General features: G+C 40.2%; 1 protein-coding gene across 1 annotated transcript in view; it reads left to right on the top strand.

The window, feature by feature from the left end:
* The window catches only part of PDXDC1 (pyridoxal dependent decarboxylase domain containing 1), a 91,084-nt gene that overhangs the window by 10,702 nt on the left and 62,088 nt on the right, over positions 1 to 18,294 (top strand). Inside the window, exons 2-5 of the mRNA XM_033914308.1 lie at positions 5,287 to 5,360; positions 10,139 to 10,201; positions 14,052 to 14,132; positions 15,668 to 15,814. Coding sequence (XP_033770199.1) covers positions 5,287 to 5,360; positions 10,139 to 10,201; positions 14,052 to 14,132; positions 15,668 to 15,814 — 365 coding nt within the window. The remainder of the gene's footprint in view (positions 1 to 5,286; positions 5,361 to 10,138; positions 10,202 to 14,051; positions 14,133 to 15,667; positions 15,815 to 18,294) is intronic.

Raw genomic sequence — 18,294 nt, forward strand, 5'->3', positions numbered from 1 at the left:
AGCAGGGGGGGTCATTATTCAAATAGTTTCTGCATCAATTTGTTGGGGGAGGGAACCTAAATTAGATTTTAATTTTTATGACATTTATTATAAGAACATAAGAATTGCTGCTGCTGGGTCAGACCAGTGGTCCATCGTGCCCAGCAATCCGTTCACGTGGCAGAAAGACCAGCGCCCTAACTGAAACTAGCCCTACCTGCATACGTTCCGGTTCAGCAGGAACTTGTCTAACTTTGTCTTGAATCCCTGGAGGGTGTTTTCCCCTGTGACAGACAGATATCCGATATGGGATAAGTAAGGCTAGTCGCCCTATCGGACCACCCTCTGATATTCTTTGAGGGGAAAGTTAGGGAGGCACTAACAGAGATTGGGGTCATAATATGGAAAAATGTGTTGGAGAGTAAATATTGAGGAACGGGACACATCGGTATTATTGGAACAGAAGGAGGGGCAAAATATGAGAAATTCATGGAGGATTGGTTTGTTGCTGTAAGTAAGGGCATTGGATGAGGTAGCCCAAAGAAAAATATTACTATATACTAAAGAGTTAAAAAGTACAAAATAAGGGATTGAGAAACTTGGAACTGTGTTGAAGAAAAATAGGGGTAGAGGAAGGAGTTAAGTTGATACTGGTTCAAGTTACAGCTGGACTGGCTGACCCAGTAAGGCTATTCTTATGTTCTCTGTGGTGTTCTTCACCTTAGACTTGCTTCTCTCAGGTGAGCTGGACTCTGCTGCAGAGAAACCTGTTTTCCCTGAAACCAGTGACTCTTATGAATCAGACTGTAATTGTTTGCTCTCTCTTGCTGAGGCCTGGGCCTTTACATATTCCACTGTGCACCGGGCAGAATCTTTCACTATAATATGGCTAAGCTGACTCTCCCTACCTTTGGCCCTTGTGGCTTCTTCTAGCACCTTAATCTGAGCCTCAATGGCAGCTACTTCTTTCTTTTGCTGGAGCACCTTCAAAGCGATGTCTTTCTCTGCCTTTCTGTAATCGCCTCTTCCGCTTTCCTGCAAGCAGTGGCCTTGGCCTCTTCTGTTCCCCTGCAAATAGTGGCTTTAGCCTCTTCTGTTCCCCTGCAAGCAGTGGCCTCGGCCTCTTCTGCTCTCCTGCAAGCAGTGGCCTCGGCCTCTTCTGCTCCCCTGCAAGCAGTGGCCTCGGCCTCTTCTGCTCCCCTGCAAGCAGTGGCCTCGGCCTCTTCTGCTCCCCTGCAAGCAGTGGCCTCGGCCTCTTCTGCTCCCCTGCAAGCAGTGGCCTCGGCCTCTTCTGCTCCCCTGCAAGCAGTGGCCTCGGCTTCTTCTGCTCCTCTGCAAGCAGTGGCCTTGGCCTCTTGTGCTGCTGCTTTTTTTGTTGTTGTTGTTCCTCCTCTTTCCTAAGTTTTTCCCTTTTTAGGTCTGCTTCTTGCTTTCTATATAAAACCTTTGATTTCACAGATCCTGCCTCCATTTGCAATTTAATAGCCAGGGATGGTGAGCCAAGGATGGTGTGGCTGGACTGCTTGTCCTGTGCGATCTGGAGGTTCTGTTGGTTCTAGAACTTCTAACAGAGTGTTTTAGAACTGTCTGAATATTGGGATTCAGTGTCTTTGGCTGGGGACAAAATTTTCCCTGTCCCCCACGGGAACTCATTTTCCCGGCAAGTTCTTTTCCTGTCCCTGCCCCATTCCTGCAAGCTCTGTACTCATCCGCACAAGCCTCAAACACTTTAAAAATCATAAGTGTATGAGATTTGTGCAGTTAAGGCTAAGCTTACAGGAGTGGGACAGGGACAACGACAAACCTTGTGGGGGCGGGATGGAGAAATTGAGTTCCTGCGGGGATAGGGACAAATTTGTCCCCATGTCATTCTCTACTCTGCCATGATGTACTGATAATATACCATTTTATTTCCTTTCCTTAAACTGTTTACAAGTGCTTTTCAGGCAGTGTGCTGTTCTGAAAATGCAACAATACATTCTGTAAGGTGGGGGCTCACACACTTCCCAAACTAGATGTACCTTATGAATTATTCATGCAGCTTCCAGCTATGTCTGGTTCAAGCATACAGGCAGTAGAGAATCACACAGGGACAAATTTGTCCCCATGGGATATCCCTGTTCCATTCCTGCAAGTTATATATCCTTGTCCCTGTCCCATTCCTGCAAGCTCTGTCCTCAACTACACAAGCCTTGAACACTTATGATTTTAAAGTGTTCGTGGGGATGGAGATAGATCCCGCAGGGATGGAGCCAAATTTGTCCCCATGTCATTCTCTAACAGGCATCCCCACTGGCCTGTGTCTGATAAGTTCTCTGTATCCACTTCAACTTTTCACAGATCTTCCAATTCAAATGTCCAGTGCCCTATTCACAGCTGTGCCAATCTCTGGCATCAATTAAGCTGTTAATAGTTTTTCACTGGCAGGGAGGGGAAACCTCAAGCTGTTTGCCAGGCACTGTTCTGTCTTACCTAGATTTCACTTTGACTGGCTTGTGCTGAAGGATCCCAGACAGATGTAACCATTAGTGTTATCAGGCTCGATTTTCATAGTTCCTTGAATGAACTTCTTTAATATAAATGTAAAACAAAGAAATAAATAAGCTCACAGTTTGGTTGTTCTCAAGGGATTTCTTCTACAGAATCTACACTCGACCAGCACAGAGCCAGGAGTGTGAATCACAAAGTTTCTGCACAGGATAACACTGTGTTCCAGACTTAGTTGACTAAGCTGTATTTAGGCTAGCAAATTTAAAGGTGGGATCTAGATGAGGAACAATGTCTTTCCTATGTTCATATGCTAACTAAGATGGAAACTGTTTTCAGATTATACAGGAGAAGACAAGAGGGGGGGGGGGTGCATTAGCCCACCAGGTACACAGCAGTACACTCTGGGAGCTTGTCTTAAAGAAATATTACATAGGCAATATGCTTCTATGAATATGGATGTACAAACAAAAAAATCACTCTAAATAATACTTATAAATATACTATATCAATAGTATATAAAGTATTAGTAAACTATATGCTTAGAATCATGGAGGTGGTAAACGGGGAAAAGACCCCCGACACTACCGCCTCACCGCCCAATCATCGCATGAAGAGAATGTCAACAAAGAACTTATCTTTTATTTTTATATGTTCAAGTGCCACAAGGGCTAAAAGTTCTTAAACTATGTACGTCGTATCTACCAAAAAGAACTCGGCAAAAGCTAAAAGATAAGTTCTTTGTTGACATTCTCTTCATGCGATGATTGGGCGGTGAGGCGGTAGTGTCGGGGGTCTTTCCCCCGTTTACCACCTCCATGATTCTGAGCATATAGTTTACTAATACTTTATATACTATTGATATAGTATATTTATAAGTATTATTTAGAGTGATTTTTTTTTGTTTGTACATGCTTATCTTCATCACTCTTCTTTTGAAAATTTCAAGTTAACCCCCTTTTTTGTATATCTATGAATATGGAAGCAGAACAATGATACTCCATAGTCCATTGCTGCTTCTTTTCAAATTTATTGGCCATCTAGATGCATCACTGCAGATAAACTAGAGTTGAAAAATACTGCACTTCTCTAGTAAGGAAGGTCTCTTACTATGGAATACGTTCCTGCTTGGCTGAGCAGCTTGTTTCCCGCTATTTACTTACTGTGATGATTTCTCCTGGATTATGTACTATCTGCTGACTTTGTGATGTACATCTTATTTTATTAGATATATTTATTGTAATTGTGTTTGTATTTGTATTGATTGTTTCCTGCCTAGAATAGTAGATAATGTGGGCCATTAATTTTTTTAAATAAATAATAATTCAACATCTAAGAGATAAGATGTTACTAAATAGTATGTTCAGTACAAATTTGAGAAAATATATTTTCACTTAACACATAGGATGTGATAAAGATTAATATAGCAGAGTTAAAAATAGATTTGGACAAGTTCCAGGGTAAACAGTATGATATCTACTTTTTAAGATCCTTCCAAGCTTCTTTAGATTGGTCACTTGGAACAGAATGTTAAGCTTGATGGATCCTTGGTATGACCCATTATCCCAGGACAAGCAGGCAGGTATTCTGACTAGTGGGTGATGTCATCCGACAGAGCCCCGATGCGGACGTCTCACAAGCATACTTGCTTGAAGAAACTTCAGAAGTTTCGAGATGCCCGCACCGCGCATGCGCGAGTGCCTTCCCGCCCGATGCACCGGGCGTGTCTCCTCAGTTCTTTTCTTTCCGCGGAGCTGAGAAGTTTTGCTTCAACTCTCTGCGCTGAGTGAAACCTTGTTCTTGCCTTCTAGTGCTCGCGGTTTTGTATTTATTTCTCTTATCGTGTGTTCTATTCTGTCGTTTTATTGTTTTTTTGTTTTTTTTTATTTATTCTCCTAAGTTGCCAACTCTCCCACCATCCCATTGGGGTTAGCTTGGAGGTCACCCACTAGTGAGAATACCTGCCTGCTTGTCCTGGGATAAAGCAATGTTACTTACCGTAACAGTTGTTATCCAGGGACAGCAGGCAGCTATTCTCACATCCCACCCACCTCCCCTGGGTTGGCTTCTCTGCTAGCTACCTGAACTGAGGAGACATGCCCGGTGCATCGGGCGGGAAGGCACTCGCGCATGCGCGGTGCGGGCATCTCGAAACTTCTGAAATTTCTTCCAGCAAGTATGCTTGTGAGACGTCCGCATCGGGGCTCTGTCGGATGACATCACCCACTAGTGAGAATAGCTGCCTGCTGTCCCTGGATAACAACTGTTACGGTAAGTAACATTGCTTTATGCTTTTATGTTGGCTTATTTGCTGCTGTATTTTTTAGAAATCCTTGAGGAATATGAAATTCTTGCTCTTTAGTTTTTTTCAACTTGTCTGGAAAGTGCTTAAATAATGTTTGTTTGTCTATCCAGGAGTATGATATTACAGTGATCCAATCAGATACAAAGTCTTGTGAAGACCAGTTGTGTTCTTAGAATGTACTGATAATAGAATAACCTCTTTTATTTTAAATCCTATAGAACAGTGGATCTCAAACCTGTCCTGAGGGATCCATTCCCCAGCCAGTCGGGTCTTCAGGATATCGCTAATGAATATGCATGAGCCAGATTTGCATGCCTCTCCCCTCTATTATATGTAAATCTCTCTTGTGCATGTTCATTAGGAATATCTTGAAAACCTGACTAGCTGAAGGTCCTCAGGACAGGTTTGAGAACCAATGCTATAGAAAGTCATCAAATCCCTATAGGAAGAGTTGAAAAATAAATTTAAAAAATTCTGGCATCTGTAGGGTTCTGACAACCTTGTTTATTTTTAAGATGGTTGACCCAACATTGGTAGTAATGGGAAAGAATCTCAATGAGGCCATGAAGATGCTGGAAGATAACGAAAGGTATGTTCTTATTGTTAAATACTGTATTTATCCCTAAATTAGCTGATTGGTTGTTTTTTGTTTTGTCTTCATAGTTGTTTTGGACAGAGAATTGAGTGACTCTCCTGTTCTTATAAATTCTGTCTTTAGGGACAGTGTTGGTCTCATGTAATTCTTTGCTTGGTGCCTTCTTCCTTCCCCTCTACCATCCTTTTCTTGTTTAAACACTATATCTTAGTAACTAATCTTTAGTTTTAAGATGACTATACCGTCATTTGTAAATTTCTATTCTTATAATGATTTTATTTCTTTCTTACCTTTCCCCATTCTTCACCTGCTTTCGTACTTGTTGAGTTTAGTATTTATTTGAACAATCCATTCTCATTTACCATTCTTTCTGGGGTTTTTTCCCTTATTTTCCTTCTTTTTTCTCTTCACTTTCCAATTCATTTTTTCTTAACTTCTTGTTTCCTGTTCTACTTCCCTTCCATCTATTTCTATTTGACATGTTTTCTTGTCCCTATTTTTTCACTTGTTTTCATCCATACAACTTTTCAGTTAAAGTAGATTAGAAATGTTGGAATTAAATTAGGTACTTTTTTCATCCATTCTCAAAGCTTGCTCAGTTCCTCAATATTTCCAATTTTCTCATTTGCTCTTCTGTCTCCTCAGCTTCTCCCATATTTGTTTTTTTTAAACTCTGTTTAATCCATTCATTGCTTAGTCCACTTTAATACAGCTCGTTCTTTCAACCCTGAAGAATTATCTTATCTTTTGCACAGCCATGTTGACTGTCCCATCCCAATGCCTATTGTAAGGGACTTTGCTGAATCAAAGCCTATTGATAATCGTTTAATCTTTCATTCCATCTCTGCTGCTTTTTCTTATGCATGTAGCTTAGCTAAATCTAATCAGTGCAACATTCTGATCTTCTGATCACCCTAACTACCTCTTTGTGGGGTCCTTTTACTAAGGTGCGCTAGCCGATTTATCGTGCGTTAAACACTAACGCGTCCATAGAATATAATGGACATGTTAGCATTTAGCGTGCGCTAAATCGGCTAGCGCACCTTAGTAAAAGAGGGGGGCGTGTTTTTCAATTTGCTTTATCCTCCGCCACCTCCTATTCTACGCACTGTGCTCTGAAGTTTCTTTGCTGATAGAATGATCATGATTCATTCAGCACTTGCATTAGCTTGACTGTCTCCTCCTTTGTTACTGATTTCTCCCTCTTCTCGTCCTCTATTCCATCAATTAAATACTCACAAACTCATAGTCTTGCTTCACACTTCCGAGCCAACTAGCTAGCTTAGTTTCCATGCCTATCCTGCTAGCTAGCATTGGGGCTATACCTACACAGGAAATGTAGTCTAGAAATTAAAATAGATCAACTGACAAACTGAAGAGACACAAATGGCCAGGATTGAGTGGATTCACCACAGAGTTTTGAAAGAGCCCAAATATGAAATTGCTAATCTGTTATATTACAGATAACCACTGTCATTCAAAACAGCCATGTGGCCAGTGTAACTCCAGAGACCCCAGGCCACCTGCCCCAAATGGTGGGTTCCTCAGCCTTATAGACTCATGTTTGACATCAGCACTATTCACTCCCAGTATTCCAGCTGCATCCCCTTCAGTAGATCCCTGCTAGAGAACTACCCAGGCTCACCTGAGCTTGGCCTATCTAAGGAAGCTGAACATGTAAATTCTGAAACTACTAGAGACTTGGGGAATGTAGTGCCTACTGGAGAGGTTGCATATGAGCCCTGGCCCATACGACCAATTCCAGAGTGACCTCCATGGAACATAGAAACTGGACATATTCCCAGGCTATCATCAACCTCCACAAGTGGAGGCACAGATCCCTCCTCCACTCAACCAAGGCCACTAAATAGGGCTGAGAGCCAAGGACACCCCACCAACCCAGATGCACAAACAGCCAAAATATGAAGGACAGCCAACTGGTGCTGCTCAACTGGAGGAGACAGCCCACTGGTGCTGTAATGTAAACTAAGCACATTGATATCTAATAAGTTGTCCAGTTAGGTTTTGGGCCATAGCTACTATGTCACCACTGCTTTTTGACTTAGCGCTTGAACCACTGTTGTTAACGATTAGACAGGAGCCTAATATCAAGGGGATTCCATATGATTCCGAAATGTATACATTAACAGCATATGCAGACGTGCTTCTCTATCTTATGTCACCTGCACTAACTATTCCCACTTTACTTGAAGTTATCAATAATTTTGGTAGCTTCTCTGGCTATAAAATAAATTGGTCTAAGTCAAAGTTAATGCCAATTACTGTGTTATAAGTATTCAAGGGCTATTTAAGGATTTTCCATTTAAATGGCAACCAGATGGCTTTAAGTATTTGGGAATACAAGTGCATGCTTCATTGTATGAAACCATCAACTTAAGTTGCTTGATACTATAAAAGCTCTAATTAAGAAATTAATGCCCAAGTGGTTATCTTGGTGGGGGCGCATTGAAACTGTGCGAAAGGCTATAGCTCCAACAAATCTGTATTATCTGAACATGATTCCTATTTACTTTTCTCCTACCTTGTATAAAAATCTAGACAAAAAGGTTAGTAGGTTTATTTGGCAAAGTAAACAGCTGCGGATTGCTTTTAAGACCTTAGAGCGTACTAAAGACTGTGGCGGACTAAATTTTCCTCGTTTTTATAACTATAGTGCTTATATCTTTACTGGGTCAGACCAATGGTCCATCAAGCCCAGTAGCCCGTTCTCAGGGTGCCAAGCTATGTACTGGTTAATACCTGATCAGCAGCAAACTTGCCAAAATGGTGCACGCTGGAGCAAAAGCTAATTCAGCCTTTCAGATTGCAGGGCTTAATTGGTGCTACACTCTCGCAGAACTTGAAATTAAACACTCTTATACGATCTACTCAAAGGGCGCTTATTGAAGTTGACTCCTAGCTGGAAACTCCTTTTGGAAAATCAAAATTGTGCCCTCTTTGGGGCAATGTAAACATTTGCATTGGTGGTAAACAAATTATATGAAAGGAATGGATGGAACAAGGCATATATACAATGACAGACATACTGCAATCAGATAATTTGAAAACTTTCATAATAGTCATCATATCAGATTTGCTCACAGCTTTAAGTGGCTACAACACCGCCATGCCATTCTCTGTTCAAAAATACCACTGGTATTGTCTAAGCCAAGTATACTTTCATTGTGTAAAAGGATTATGGGACTAGGTCATGAAGCATCTAATTGATACAAAATACTATTACAACTGGAACAGCAAAAACGGAACATAGAGGGTTTGCGTGAATTGAATACTGCTCTGACTGGTGAACTATAGACGTTTATATTTCTCAACGACTACTTTGCTGTCAATCTGCTTCTATAAAACTTAAAATTATTTTTCATAATCCGACGTGTGACGTGGACTCCTGTTAAACTGAATAAGTTCAACCCTGGATGTTTTCCATTGTGTTGGTTCTGCTGCTGTGATAAGGGAACGTTAGATCATATTTTGTTTTATTCTAAAGTCTATGATTTTTGGCAACGGGTATGGAGTCATGTTCAGATATTTCTCTAACATATGCTGGAGCTGTTTTCAATATTTTCAATGCTTCTATCAACATAACTAAAGATCATAAGATATTATTTGTGATTCTTACTGGAATTCAAACCATCTTAAGAATGTGGAAGAATGTGTTTGTATTATCTCTTCAGTTTTGCTGGAATTCTGTATGTTTGACTGGGAAATATGAGGCTGCAATGATGGAGACGAGAGGCAAGAAGCCCAAATTTCATAGGATATGGTACCCATACAAGAATATGTGGATAATAATGGATGAATGTATGTGTATGAATGCTGGTATGTGAATCACTCTCTGCATCGGGGCGATGGGGTAGGTGGGTTGGATTGAATGTTTTGAAACATGTTTTATGTGAATTTTCAAATACCCTATGCATTGGTTGTGTATGAACATATTTTTCTGAGCATATTCTTTCCTGTTTGGATTTGTTAGCATATATTTAAAAAATGTTATAAAATTTGGAACTTAAAAAACTTAAAATTGGAGATGTGCAGCTAGGAAGTAGAGATGACATGTGGACAAATTTTTCCCTATCCCCGCAGGAACTCATTTTTCCGTCCCGTCCCTGTGAATTGTTTTTCTGTTCCTGCCCCATTCCTACAAGCTCCTTCCTCATCTGCACAAGCCTCAAACACTTTAAAATCATGGATAAATTCAAAAAGATATTAACAAAATATTGTAATAATTAAATTTCATTTTCCCATAATAAGAAAATAGTTAAAGAAGAAAGGGAGGGAGGGGATATGGGAGGGGGATTTATACTCTTTATTATAAATTATAAATAAAATATTATTAATAGATGGTATTCATACATGAAAACAATGTAATAAAGAGAAGGGAAAAAGGTTAATAATTTAAAAAATAATTGATAAAATCATTACAATATATATGTTGTATAACTTTATAAGAAAAATAATTACAGTTATATGATATATAAAATCATAAGAAATATAAGATAAGAAATGTTATGTACAAAATACATTATAGAAATATCAAGTGTATTATTAAGATAATTGTATGAAAATTTATGACACTTGTTGTTAAATGAAAAAATCAATAAAAAACTTAAACCATGAAAAAAAAATAAAAATCATGCTTGTGTGGTTAAAGCAAAGCTTACAGGAATGGGACAGCGACACTGAAGAAACTGAGTGTTCGTATAACTTTTAACAATAAAACTATCAACTCTTCTTATTCTTCTATCCAAATTTAGAAAAGTAGAAGAGGAAAACCAAAAGTATACCAGGAAAGATATACCTGGACCACTGCAGGGCAGGTAGGTAATGCTGACTGCTGTGTATTCTTTCTTTGAGATACCAAGAGATCTTAGCTGTCTATATGCCTAGCATATGTGGAGGCAAATCACATGAAGCACTATGCACGGCCCAGATTTAGTCCTGGAGGATTCTGTTGCCTATTTGTCGTATCAGAATCTTGGAAAATGCACATATTGATACAGGATATGAGATTTTCCTTTCATCAACAACAGATGAATCCAGACAAATAGGTTGTGTCCATCCACTAGCAGGTGCAGATAGAGAGCGCTGAACTGAGATCTCTGATATAGGATGGCACACTTCCTGGCAGTTTAGTATTTTCTGTCTCTAGCAGGTGGATGGATGGACTAAGTCCATGCTTCTGGCCTTTTCTGTGGCTTTGCTGTGGCAAGGGTGAGTACTCTGCTTGCTAGCAGTGGTGGCTGTGTTTCTCTCGTAGGTCTCTGGCATTCCACCACAGTGCTTAGCAGCTTTCCCTCAGTGTGCGACCTGATAGCCAGTGCTTGGAAGCTTTCCCTGCAGTGCGCAGCCCAATAGCAACCTGTAAAAAAAATAGGGGGAACTCCACCTGACTCATGGCCTGATCCGCATGGCAGGCTAGGGCAACCGCATTTTTTTTGGCAAGAACAGTGATTTTTGGCTTCTTATGGTGTCGGACCTTATTAAATACTGCTCTCGCTGTGGGAAGCAGAGAGCAGCGTGGGGCCTTTGCTTCTTTTGTCCCCTGTCTCCAGGATCACTTTGGAGGACTCTTACTGAAGAATTGGCAGGACTCTTGGAGAGTCTGGGGAATCATCAGCTTCTGATGGATCCTCCAGGTCCTTCTCTATCTGCTTTATTCAGCAGGAACATGATCTAAGGAGAAGGAAGGCATCTTCTGGTGTCTCCTTAGTGGCTTCAGCCCAGGGGGACCCTGGTCAGCTTGCTTGATCTTCTCTGGTGGGTATTGGGGCTCAGGTGCCCTTCTCCTCTGAGTTTGTTCTGTTGCTTCATCAAGCCTTCATCTTGAAGCAGGCTAACCCCACTTTGGGGTACTTTCTAGCTGGTTTGTCCACTCCAGAGGATCCTGTGTCCAAACGGCAAAGGCTGGAGGGGGATGCGGACGTACAGGGTGCGTCTCCTTCTGCAGAGTCAGGAAGTTGCAAGATTGGTGGCTTTGGAATCTCATTCCCTCCTGGAGGTCTTGGAGAAAGGAGAGATTGCTCATGAGGGATAGGAAGATCTACTTTTTCTGGAAAGAAGAGTTGATATCTTTCATCTTTGACACATTCAAGGTGCTTAACATTTCAACTCCTGAGTCAAAACTATGACTCTGAGTCTGCTAACCCAGTGTTTCTCAAACATTTTCTTGGCACACTTTATAAATCAAATGTTTTTTTGTGGCACACTAAACGGATCAAATGTTTTTCACAACACATTATAATTGAAATTATAAAATTGCAAAACCAACAAAAATTTAAATTTTGAGAGTTATTTATTTAAAGTTCTTTAAGCTATGTATGGGTAATTGTAACAACAATGAAGCTAAAGTAGATCTCATAGAATTGCTAATTAATGTGATGGATATGCTTGTTTTTGACTACAAATTAACTAAAAATGCGGCTCAATGGTCAACAAGCAAACACACATCTCATCATCCACCATCTGCAATTGTTCTCTTTTTTTTCTATTTTATTTCTGTCGGAGCTGAAAATCTAAGTTCTCAAAGATGATAGGATCCAAAACAGTAACAAAGCCTTGATTGCTTTGCTGCTCAAGTTAGGATAACTACTGAATAAAAAATAAAACTATAATTACTTGCCATTAGTTTCAAGGAAAAAGAAAAGGACTGCAGACAGGTGTACTTACGAACAAATAAACAAATTGTTGCTTACAAATAAACCACTTATAGCAGGGGTGTCAAAGTCCCTCCTTGAGGGCCGCAATCCAGTCGGGTTTTCAGGATTTCCCCAATGAATATGCATGAGATCTATTAGCATACAATGAAAGCAGTGCATGCAAATAGATCTCATACATATTCATTGGGGAAATCCTGAAAACCCGACTGGATTATGGCCAAGGGACTTTGACACCCCTGACTTATAGCAATATGGGGCCCAACACGGTCTGTTTCAATCAACGCGTCTTCCTCAGGGGTCCCATAAAAAGGTGGTATCAAATAAATGCAATAAATATGCCTGGGATTATGTCCAAGCGGGCTCCATGGCTACAGCCTTGGATGTGGTTCCTTGGGCTAAGTTCAGTGCTCTCTCTCTCTTTGCCTGCTGGTAGATGGACACAACCTATTCATCTGGATTTGTCTGCTGTGACTAAGGGAAAGAAAATTATCAGGTAAGACATAATTTTATCTGCTTTGAATAGATTTTAGATGCTAATAAAACATTCCATGGCTCCTGAGGCATTTTTGTTTGCTGCCTTATAAATATTTGATAATTATGAAAAAATAAGACAGCATGACCTTATGATTCATTTGAAGACTTCAATAAAGACGTAATAATCCTTGATAAAAAGTGTGTTACACCCAGGGTTTGACCTAGTACCATTGGGCTGCTTAGGCAGCACCTTCATCTGTTTTTTAGATTACGTTGTATTCAAGGTATCTTTCAATATATTTGCCTGTGTGTGTGTGTGTGTTTTTTAGTGCAGGCTTTCTGGAAACGTCAATCGCTCCTCCTAAACTTACTTGCTCCACTTCATCACTGACGCTGAAACCGTGGATTGAAGTCAAAGTTTTATTTTATTTTTCTTTCCAGCTTATGATTTATCTTTAATCTTATCTATTGTTTTGCCTTTTGTCTTTGTTTTGTTCTATTTCTATCATTTAAATTTCTCCAGAATTCTACTGTTCAACGGCTCCCCCTTCTGCTTCTATTCCTTTCTCTCCTCTCTTCTACCTTCCAAAGTATTTAGATCAATGCTGTCTTGTTAAAATGTTTATTTTATTTTTATTTTTCCTCTAACTCTACTTTTCACTTCTCTATTACCCTCCAGGTACTTTAGTTAGATTGTGAGCCTTCGGGACAGTAAGGGAATTTTTCAAGTACCTTTCTTATTTCTAATCTTAATGTATATTTTCTGTAAACCGCTTAGAACCTAACGGATGTAGCGGTATATAAGAAATAAATTACATTACATTACATTACATTACACAGTACCGTATTTCCCCAGAAAAAAGCCGCAGCCTATATATAGGTTTTACAAACCTGCCTAAGGGGCGCAGCTTACTTAAATAGGGCAGCCTATCTAAACCTTTAAAATCATCTTCCCCCATACCTTTTTAAAATACTGCCAGTGGTGCAGGTCAGCCGTGATCCCCTTGGCATCCAGCCCAGCCCTGCACTGCCTGCTGAACGGCTGCCATCAGTTCCCACGAGAACTGATGGCCTTTCAGCAGGCAATGCGGGGCCGGGCTGAATACTGAGGGGAACACGGCTGCCTTCCACCGCCAGCCGTGAGACTCAAGGAGGTAGCCGTTCAGCAGGTAATGTACTGGTAGATAAGCCACTGTTAGTATCATGGGGCAGCTTATCTACCAGTTTTAAAACATAAAAAGCCATTTGCTACAGCATATACAAGTGGGCAGCCTATATATGGGTAAATACGGGGAAATTGTTATGTGTTTGCTTATTGATGGTATGCACAGTCCATCATGTGGATCAAGGTGTTTTGTGCTGTTCCTTTTTTAATTTTTATACTTACTTTATTAAATACATATATATAGTATGGTCAAATCTTTTTCTGGAATAGCTGTATAGGAGTCCTTAAAATTTAATTTATCTTTTATATGTAATATTTCTGAACTGGTACTAAAGAATCTAATACATGTGTCCTTTCTTCCCCCCCACACAGTGGACAGGACATGGTTAGCATTCTTCAGCTGGTTCAGAACCTCATGCATGGAGATGAAGAGGAGGATGTGCAGTCTTATCGGTAACTCATGCTAGGCTCACTATTACGCCTTATCAAGGCTCTCTGAAACTGATTCTCACCCTCTGTTTTTGCTGATCTGCTATTTGTAGTCCCGGTCATCTTTTGTGGCGGGTAACTGGTATGTAGGCTTTCCCATAATACCTACATTGCCCACCTGTGCCTATTACTTAATGCTCCCCAAGTCTGCCAGCCCCAATGAATAAAAGAGATGAAGCTGCTCTTTTTTCCCTCTGCTGAAACATAGGGCTCCTTTTACAAAGGTGCGTTAGGGCCTTAACGCGCGGAATAGCGTGCGCTAGCCACTACCACCTCCTTTTAAGCAGGCGGTAATTTTTCAGCTAGCGCACGCTAATCCGGTGTGTACACTAAAAACACTAGTGCACCTTTGTAAAAGGAGCCAATAGTTGGCACCAGACAGACATTTTAAATGTTTGCTTGGTAGAACCTGTGATCTAATTTTATAAATGATTAAAATGATGTATATAAAGCTTTTTGAATGAAATGGGAGTGTTCTCTTCACAAATAATATGGTGTTTTAGTGCCTTTGTTCTTTTCGCTAGATGCTGTAAGTGTCGGGAGCAGCGCAGAGCATTCAGCGCGCCAGCCTGCACTAAAAAACACTATTGCGGTTTTGTAAAAAAAAAAAAAAAAAAAGGGGGGGGGTTATGACTTTGATTTGTATGCATCTCAAATATTTATTGTGAGCTGAGGCCTGTCCTGCATAGGCTAAGACATGACCAGCTTTTAAGATAGTGTACACATACACAAGTTACCAAATTTTTATACATATAACACGCCCACGCATAAAGCACATGCAAATTGTGAATCTCTGTAAAAATGAACTGGTATAACATGCCCATGCATATAATGTGCGCTATAAGAACATAAGCAATGCCTCCACTGGGTCAGACCCGAGGTCCATCGTGCCCAGCAGTCCGCTCACGCGGCGGCCCAACAGGTCCAGGACCTGTGCAGTAGCCCTCTATCTATACCCCTCTATCCCTATACCAACACATTTGTTTTTATGGGCTTTCCTTTTTAGGTTCTTGCAGGCATTATTGCATCACAAAACCTGCAAAAAGTTTAAAAAGAAAAAGCCTTTAAAACAAACATGCTAATTCTGCAATTAGCATGTCTTAGTAAAAAATAAACGGGTATAATGTGCCCACACATGTAGTGTGCAAGGGGTGTGTGCAGTTTATAGAAATGAATATAATGCATGTGTTATATGTGTGCAAATGTGATAAATAAAGATATTCTGCAAACAAACTAATATAATGAGCATGGGCAGAGTATTCACTTCCTTTTTCGTGTTAGTGACAGTTTCTGAGTTATGAGCTTGCTCCCCTCTGATACTTGGGAGGTTACAGGTTGTGTTAGCATATGGTTGCAAGATGTGTTCTATTAGTCTACTATTGCTTATGCACACATATTTGAGATTATGCATCTTGGTGGCAATTATAATTATGGCATGTCAGGGATTTTAATCTGATTTTTGTATTTAACACCAATATTGTTATATTTGTAATTCATAGACTCCACAGTATTGGAGAACAGGGTCATATGGCTTTATTAGGGCACAGCTTGGCAGCATATATTTCTGTCCTGGGCAAAGAGAGGCTGCGAATACTGACCACCAGGATCCTATCGGATACCACTCTCTGGCTTTGCAGACTCTTCAGGTAATGCGTAGCATATTTTCTTCTGTCTACTGAGCATGTGTAGAAACTGTAGCATCTTATTAAGCATCTCTGCAGGCGGTAGCAGCTTATCGCATGAACCTTGCCCTTTCAATAGGAAATGCAAGAAAGGCTTTCAAACAGATATTCCACACCTTTTTATTGGTCTGTTTTAGAAATTAGAGAAGGTGATTTTGTGCAGGCAGCTTTGATGCAATAAAAAAAAAAATTCCACTAACTTTTGTCCTATATTCGGTTTATACACCTCCTTGGCTGATCGTAAATTGGCTGAAATCACCTTTTGCCTGACCAAAAGTACACACAAGTTTCCAATTGGCTGTATGTTAAATGGATTAAACGAAGTGTCATAGGCATGCTTAGGTTGGAGAGGAAAACTAATTCATTTGTTCAGGCATTTTTCTCCTGATCCCTTTAATTTTACTGCATTTTTAAAAACGTGATTCTGTAGTGGAATTTGTAATGATTTTTATTTTTTTATGTATGTTTTATTGTAAGCCTCATAGGAATAGGCAGCCTATAAATGTTTTAAATAAATAAAATGCATATGATTTCCAAAAGTATGTGTACCATATTGATAGTATTCACTCTGTCTTTGAAGGCCACCAACAAATCACACTTTCAGGATATCCTTATGAATATGCATGAGAGAGATTTGCATGCCTACTACCTGCACTGTATGCAGATCTCTGTTTGAGAAATGATTCATTTGCTTATGCAGTTAACACTATTCTGCCATCTTATTTCAGAAATACTATTTGCAAGCAGTATTTTTGTGCTCTGTATGCATTCCTCCTCCTCATGTACTTGCTTAATTTTATCTATACCCTGGTAGAGAAGTATGCAAGGAGTTGCTTGGGAGAAAGAGCTGGCTATAGCGTTTTACAAGATACTGAACTGAACTGGCATGTGTATAAAATCTCTACAGCAATTCTGGTCTCCCACTGGCTTTCTTTTTGAAAAGGAAATTTGTGTGACAAAGTGGAACTCAGCATATGGTGGCTAGTTCTAGACTAGGGGTCTCCAAAGTCCCTCCTTGAGGGCCGAATCCAGTCGGGTTTTCAGGATTTCCCCAATGAATATGCATTGAAAGCAGTGCATGCACATAGATAATAATAATTTATTTCTTATATACCGCTATACCGTGAAGTTCGAAGCGGTTTACAATAAAGATACATTTGACAGTACAAGGGATAGAAATGGTTTACAATAAAGATACGTTTAGTCAGTACATGGGATACAAGTGGGTTACAATACAAGTGGTTTACTATCAAGGTGCATTTTGTCAGTGTAAGGGATACAGGTGGGTTACCATAAAGATACATTTAGTCAGTACATGGGTTACAATAAAGATACGTTTTGTCAGTACATGGGGTGCAGGTGGGTTACAATAAAGATACATAATGTCAGTACATGTGGTATACAAACCTAAGGATTAGATTAGATTAGATTAGATGAGATTCAAGGTGGAAAGTATAATTAGTTTTGGGCCTTGGAATTAGGGGGCGAGGTGGAAGGGTCATGGTGAGGAAGAGTTGGGTATGGGAATTTAGAATTTGTTAAACAGTCGAGTTTTCAGGGATTTTCTAAAGTCTGCGTATGTAGTGGCCTCAAGTATGGGCTTTCCAAGCCATGTGTTCAGCCTAGCTGCCTGGAATGATAACATTCTATCTAGAAACTTTTTGTATTGGTAAGATTTCAAGGAGGGGTAATTAAATAGGTTTGTTCTGCGAGTGCTCTTGTTGGACTCGTTGGGGGAGAACTGGGAGATTAGGTAAACTGGATCTCATGCACATTCATTGGGGAAATCCTGAAAACCCGCCTGGATTCGGCCCTCAAGGAGGGACTTTCCTGCCATGTTCCTGCCATGTTCTAGACCTACATGGCAGGAGCTTTTTGGAGGATAACATCATTTAGAGCTAAAATCTCATTAGCTATTAGAGTGGTTCCTTCAGCTGGATTCTCACCAAATGTCTGATTTGATTCCCTAGTTCAGGGATCAGCAACCTTTTTAAAGCAAAGAGTCATTTTATCCTAAATGTCTGACCCTAAATTTACTAAGAGCTGCAATGGGTAGAGAAGGGAGTTTGAGATATTTCAGGTCTCACTCTCTTCCCGCCCCCGAGGTTGTGGGTTCAAACCCCCACTGCTCCTTGTGACCCTGAGCAAGTCACTTAATCCCCCCATTGTCCCAGGTACATTAGCTAGATTGTGAGCCCACCTGGACAGATAGGGGGAAATGATGGGGGTTGCCATGCAGCTTATTTTAAAGAATCGGAAACATTGGGATAGATTAAATTATTCATTCTGGTGGGAATCCCTATGTTATGTCTTTAAAATGGAAAAGTTTATGGCCATTCAAAAGGGGTATTATAAAAAATTTATGGAAGTTTGGGAACCATTAACTAAATATTGTAAGGATTGATTTATTTATATGAATGAGGAAAACATACACATCCGGGGAG

Source organism: Geotrypetes seraphini, chromosome 11 (genome assembly GCF_902459505.1).
Source record: "Geotrypetes seraphini chromosome 11, aGeoSer1.1, whole genome shotgun sequence".
Taxonomy (NCBI): Eukaryota; Metazoa; Chordata; class Amphibia; order Gymnophiona; family Dermophiidae; genus Geotrypetes; species Geotrypetes seraphini.